The sequence below is a fragment of the Anopheles moucheti genome, chromosome 3, assembly GCF_943734755.1.
Source record: "Anopheles moucheti chromosome 3, idAnoMoucSN_F20_07, whole genome shotgun sequence".
NCBI lineage: Eukaryota > Metazoa > Arthropoda > Insecta > Diptera > Culicidae > Anopheles > Anopheles moucheti.
The window spans coordinates 76,387,015-76,393,119 of NC_069141.1; the positions used below are offsets into that span (position 1 = coordinate 76,387,015).

General features: G+C 44.5%; 1 protein-coding gene across 2 annotated transcripts; it reads left to right on the top strand.

Annotated features, from left to right (window-relative positions):
• Positions 1–449: 449 nt before the first annotated feature.
• Positions 450–4,078, top strand: LOC128302229 (L-lactate dehydrogenase). Of its 2 annotated transcripts, none has more exons than XM_053039001.1 (5): positions 450–561; positions 655–800; positions 897–1,014; positions 2,992–3,581; positions 3,649–4,078. In XM_053039001.1, the coding sequence occupies exons 2-5, from the start codon at positions 675–677 to the stop codon at positions 3,811–3,813; spliced, it is 999 nt and encodes a 332-aa protein (XP_052894961.1). In that variant the 5' UTR covers positions 450–561; positions 655–674; the 3' UTR covers positions 3,814–4,078. The 2 variants fall into 2 exon arrangements, with proteins under 2 accessions (XP_052894961.1, XP_052894960.1); XM_053039000.1 differs by having other exon boundaries at positions 460–561; positions 650–800.
• The last annotated feature ends 2,027 nt before the right edge of the window (positions 4,079–6,105 follow it).

A 6,105-nucleotide genomic window follows, 5' to 3' on the forward strand; every position in this document is an offset into this window, starting at 1 on the left:
CACGTGGCTCGTTTCAAAAACAAAACTCTCCCAACTTCACGCACTTCTCATATTCCGTCACAAACACGCCGAACAGCTGACGCACCGTTACGCACAAACCACATCAGCCCGGTTCCATCGTTTCATCATCGTCAAACAAGCGCACGGAATTCATTCGCTCTCGCCGCGTATGCGCCTGTACATGAGTACGCTGTGCGTGAAAAGGAAGCGAACCCTCCATCGGCTCACTTGTCCACGTTCGTTTCATACCCGGGCGATATCTTCCGCAACGAGAGCGATGGGAAACACATTGCGGCAAGGGGGAAAAACAGAGAATCCCAACGATACCCAAAGGTCACCTTCAAAAACGCGCCGAGACGACGCACTCTCGGCGGTTTCGGATATCGGCGGATCGTACCGAGGTCAGTACAAATATTCCATCGCTGGCCGCATCACAGTGCACACGCGACTCGAGACCAACTCGTGCGATTGTTGTTTTTTTCATTAGTGTGTCTTCTTCCGGTGAGACATTCCGGCGGTTACCAACGATAACTAACCGTTCATTTACACCTACTGTGCAAAGTGAGTTCAAGTGCTTGCCGACTGTTTATCGCAATTCTGTGCTAACTCTGTGCTTATCGGTGCACATCTGTGCCTTTTCTTCCGGCAGGGCAGAAGACGAAATTCTTCCCAAAATGTCTGAAGTGAAAGCTAAGCTGCTTACCCAGATCGCCGAACCGATGACCTCGTCGGGCAACAAGGTCACCGTGGTCGGTATCGGTCAGGTCGGTATGGCCTGTGCATTCAGTATTCTGACCCAGGTATGTATCCCTCCGCCCCCTCCAAGTTCAAGTGCAGCAAACGAATTCGCGATTCTACAACAAACTCTGCCTATTTCCGGTGGCTCTTTCGAACAGAATGTGTCCAGCGAGGTGGCCCTCATCGATGTCAACGCGGACAAGCTGCAGGGTGAAATGTTGGATCTGCAGCACGGTTCGGCATTCATGAAGAATGCCCACATCAACGCCGGAACCGGTAAGTTTCAAACGGAACGCGTGTGCCATTCAGTGTCTCGCGGCCAAGGGTGGTGGGTGGTGTCGTGGCAATATGGATCATTCCAGACTGGCTGAATGACATTTCAAGAACACTTTTACTATCATTCGGGCATTGCTATCTGCTCCATGGTGGCCAATTGAAGCGGCGACTGCGAGCGACCGTTAGATAAATGAGAGCATGAGAGCATTCGAGCATTAACGGCTGTTTGGCTGTGCTCTTTCGCGCGCGTACAAACCTTATTTGCCCTATATTTAATTCTGCTGTACATGTTGTGCTACAGGGGAAGTTTCCCAAATGAAAGCGAAAGTGATTTTTGTGTTTTTTTCGATTTTGGCAATCAGGCAAACAAATCTATCAGTTATTAACGTACGATATCGGCTTCGAACATACACCCGCTGGCATATTAATGCACGACGTGATGAAGGTATAAAAGAAATTGCACCATCCAAAAATAAAAGATGCTTGCTTCACACCGTGTTCACCGGTGGGTGAAACGCACCAAAGCGCATGCCCCAACGTTCGATACACAAAACACCGACTTCGGCGTGACCTCCCAATGAACTTTGTCCACCCGTTGTTAAAGTTTTGCGTTGCCTTCACTTGATTATTCTCGCCATATGCAGGGTGTATAAAAATGCGATGCGTCTGCTGAAAGTGTGACCGGTTCGGTAGAATTCAGTGCAGAAGGTGCAGTTTGGCGATGCAACTGGGGAAAGTAAGTGCAATGCCCTCCGGACAACGGAACGTTAAAGTTCAGCTTCATTTCAGCTTGGACTGGTGAGCGGGATGAAACTGGCGTGAAGTGGAGGGTGTTCGTAATTTAATTAAAGCTGCATCAAACTCACCAGCCATATAACCTGATTACGGAGCATTGTTCAGACATTCAGAACTATTAAACCAAACGATGAAAGGAGACGTTTTGCCATGATTAAAGCACCGCCTGCTTGAAGAACTAGTGTATTCGGAGCCATTTTTAGCTGTCCATTGATAGAGTTCCTATCGCAATGTACTTCAGGATCATCGCTCGTAAATTGAGTGGTACCGAAGATAACGTCCGCTAAATGATTCGGCTGGTTTTAGCGATTAGCTTAACCTATTTAAAAAAACGATCCCAAAAAACCCTTTACCATTATCATGCGCCTCTGAGGGCAAACCCTGCTCTCAAACATTCGCACTGGAAGTTAAAAGTGTTCTTATCTGTGTGTCATATTTCTTTATTAGTGCTGTTTTGCTCGCAAATCGTCCAACCGATTGGGTCTATCAGTTTAACAACAAAACACTTTCATTATTCGTTTTAATGGTCACTTTTGGCTCACACTCACTTACACATGCACTAGAACAAATAACAAAGTCCATGTTGGCGTAAGCATGAAGTGGACACATCATTAGGGTGATTTTTAAAGCACCATCGAGATTAATAATCTTCCGGTTGATGTGAATGGTACCGGTTGTTCACTAATAAGTGATTCGCTAGTGTACAGATGTTATTCTATTTCCCCCCAGTAATTGCAATAACTACTTGTTGCTTAAACCTCATTCCAATCTGTTCAGAATTGTAGTCCCCCTATATAGAATGCAATTTACAAAGTTCATATTAATATCTTTTTATTGTAAAGTATTTAATCAAATACCATTATTTCTGCTCTTAACTCCAAAATTGTGTTCTAATTCAACGTTCTTTCTGGGGACATTTAATCAGAACTCTCTTTGCGCCAAAAATAATAAATGAGATGAATCTCACAGTGAGTTGAATGTGAGTGAGACGATTTCAATTTTCTCTCACATTATGCTCACAAATAGTGTAAACTCTCACACCTAGGTGGCGCTAGTGAAGTTTTCAAATTTCAACATTTACCGTTACAACCCGTTCGTCACGGATTGCTTTGTGAATGCAATAAGTATTTGTAACACATTTCTTAACAAACTGCTCACCGTACTTCAATACTCCCATTGCAGATTTCTCTGTATCAGCTGGATCGCGTTTGATCATAATTACGGCCGGTGTGCGCCAGAAGGAGGGAGAAAGTCGGCTGGATCTTGTCCAACGCAACACGGACATCCTGAAGGGCATCATCCCCAAGCTGGTCGCCCAAAGCCCGGACTGCATCTTGCTGGTCGTGTCGAACCCGGTCGATATCCTCACGTACGTCGCGTGGAAATTGAGCGGTCTGCCCAAGAACCGTGTCATCGGATCGGGTACCAACCTCGACTCGTCCCGCTTCCGCTTCCTGATGTCGCAGAAGTTGGGCGTTGCTCCCACCTCCTGCCACGGTTGGATTATCGGTGAGCACGGTGACAGCAGCGTACCGGTGTGGTCCGGCGTCAATGTGGCCGGCGTACGGTTGGCGGAAATTAACCCGAGCATCGGTACCGATGCGGACACGGAAAAGTGGGGAGAGCTGCACCACGAAGTGGTGAACAGCGCCTACGAAGTCATTCGTCTGAAGGGTTACACCTCGTGGGCTATCGGGTTGAGCGTGGCCTCGCTAGTATCGGCCATTCTGCGCAACACGTACAACGTCCATGCGGTTTCCACGCTGGTTAAGGTAAGTTTCCGGCATTGCTGTGGTGACTAGCAGAAGATGTTAATCGTACCATGTTTCATACACGCAGGGTGAACACGGAGTCACTGACGAAGTCTACCTTTCGCTGCCATGCGTTCTGGGCCGCAACGGAGTAAGCCACGTGGTGAAACAAATTCTCACTACGGAAGAGACGAAGAAACTGCAGGCATCGGCCACCTTGATGGCGCAGGTCCAGGGTGGAATCAAATTCTAAGCATTGCAGCCACCATAGCCAATACTGTCACGTTATTTATTGTCAAACCAAACTGTACGTTAAGCTAGCTAAGAACCAGCACCCACAAGAACCTGTTGGCCCATTCCTTTCGCAAGGAACCAACCGTTCGATCCCTGCACCGAGCATTAGAAAGTAATACAACTGCACGATTCGTGAATGTCCTTTGCGTCGGAAGCGCCGTAACGCTTTGCAGCAAATAAAATGATAGAACTATTACACAGTGCATCGCCTTTCACTTGGCTGAACATGCCACAGGAGCTTCGAAGGCTCATCATCGTGGAAACTGGAAAGATCGAAAACAGCATTGTGTTGGGCGTGAATGTGTAGAGCAAATGTCCTAGGTAAACGTTAGAAAATTCATGTAAACTAACAATGCAAAGCAAGATGCATTTAAAAAAATACAAAACACACACCACCCTACCTCGATTAGTGTTTAGGAGTCTCACAACAATATGGTAATTCGGTTATACACATTAATTGGAAGCGAGCGAATTGGAAACCGTCATTCAAACACTCACCCATTGGACAGTGCACTTTGCATGCGACCCGAGATTACGAAATTGTTGAGCTCAAGTGAATGAAAAACTAAAACTAAAAAAAAATACTTTGAAAAACAAAAACAACCCATTTACATTTGCAAATTATATACTCTACTTACTAGGAAAACACAACTTTTGGAAACTCACAATTGATGGACAAATTTAGCAAAACTAAAGCGTATTTGAGCGATACTAACAAATAGCAACATTATCCTACACTTGTCGTGCGTGTTGAGGGGAAGCCTTTAGACTAACTGAATACTCAATAAAATGCACCTTTATGGCTAATGATGAAGTGTTTTACAACTATTGTCTCGTACAAGAACTCTGAAATCAGATCGTTTGACAACGCATTCGGATCGGATAAAGCGGATTTTCTTCAGGGTATTGGTGGACTTTCACTGTTTGATGTGCTTTCACATGTGCTGGATTTCTTTAAAAAAAATGACTCGACTCAGTCTCACTTAATTTAACTACTTCGCTTGATTGATTTTTAAGTAATGCAAGTTCACAATTTCTGCCCCTACGTAATTGCTAGTACTCCTCAGCATCGACCAAAGCTTAGACCTATTTTAAAGTCTATTGGATGGATTGCTCATAGACTTAAGGTAGTTATTCAACAATACTTAAGGCAGGTAGGCTTTAATGTCCAAGTCGAAACGATCTAAACCTTTGGAACTACGACTTCAGTAACCGAATTCGCTGAATTCTCATTCGATCGAAGTAACCACCTTCTATACATAAAAATTGTTTAAGGAGCATAATCCTTCACAATTTTGACTACGTTTATTAAATGTTGATATTATTTGGGTCATTTGTGCTTTCAGTAAGCTTATTAAACCAATTCGTCCAAAGGGCACTTCCTAGAGTAATATGTTTAGACCTGTATCGTAAAAACTTCTTTGGGTGTTTGGGCCCATTTTACAGGCAGAAAAGTCATCTTCTTGCAGGCTGATTTTGATCTATTATAGTTGGAGTTGGAGTTATTGATACTTCTTTACGTGCCGAAATCAATGAACTCGTGGCTAACTTCTGGCCCGCAAGATTAACATTTCAGCCGAGGATAAAAAACTATAACCACTTGTTGAGCCTTTGAACCTTAGAGAAGCTTGACATTACAGCTTCTGAGATCCTGAGATCATAGGTAGGTAGAGAATAGAGGTATCTATTGGCAGTATGACAACGTTACACATGAAATCTGCGTCTAGAACGAGAATTTCTTCGCTTATTGAGCGATATATTTCCATATATATTCCATATATATTATTTTTTATCTTGAGCTTTTTATAATTCCAATAGAGAGAAGAGTTTTAAATAATGCCTTGGTTAAATAGTCATTTTTAAAGTCATCCCTGTCAACACAATTTCTTATTAAATTCTCACCCCTTCTAGTTAACTTACCGAATTACGGGTCGATGGATTATTTTTTCATAAATTGTGTATGTTCCATCGCGCCACGCAGCAACAACCCATAGTGCGAAGGGAAAACCACCAACACAAACACAACCGAGCCCGCGATCGCGCAGCCTGCACACAAAGAGTCGATCGCCGAGCCAACCAGTCGAAATAGTTGCGCGAGCCGTACAACCTGCGTACAAGACCGTGCGTGCGTTCGAGTCGGAACCGGAGACAGCAGACACATTACGCGACACCGCGCCAGCCGCCTGCCATCGTCCAGCACCGTAATTAGTTGCCTAACTGTTAACGAAAATTGCAAATGCAACGTAGCGAA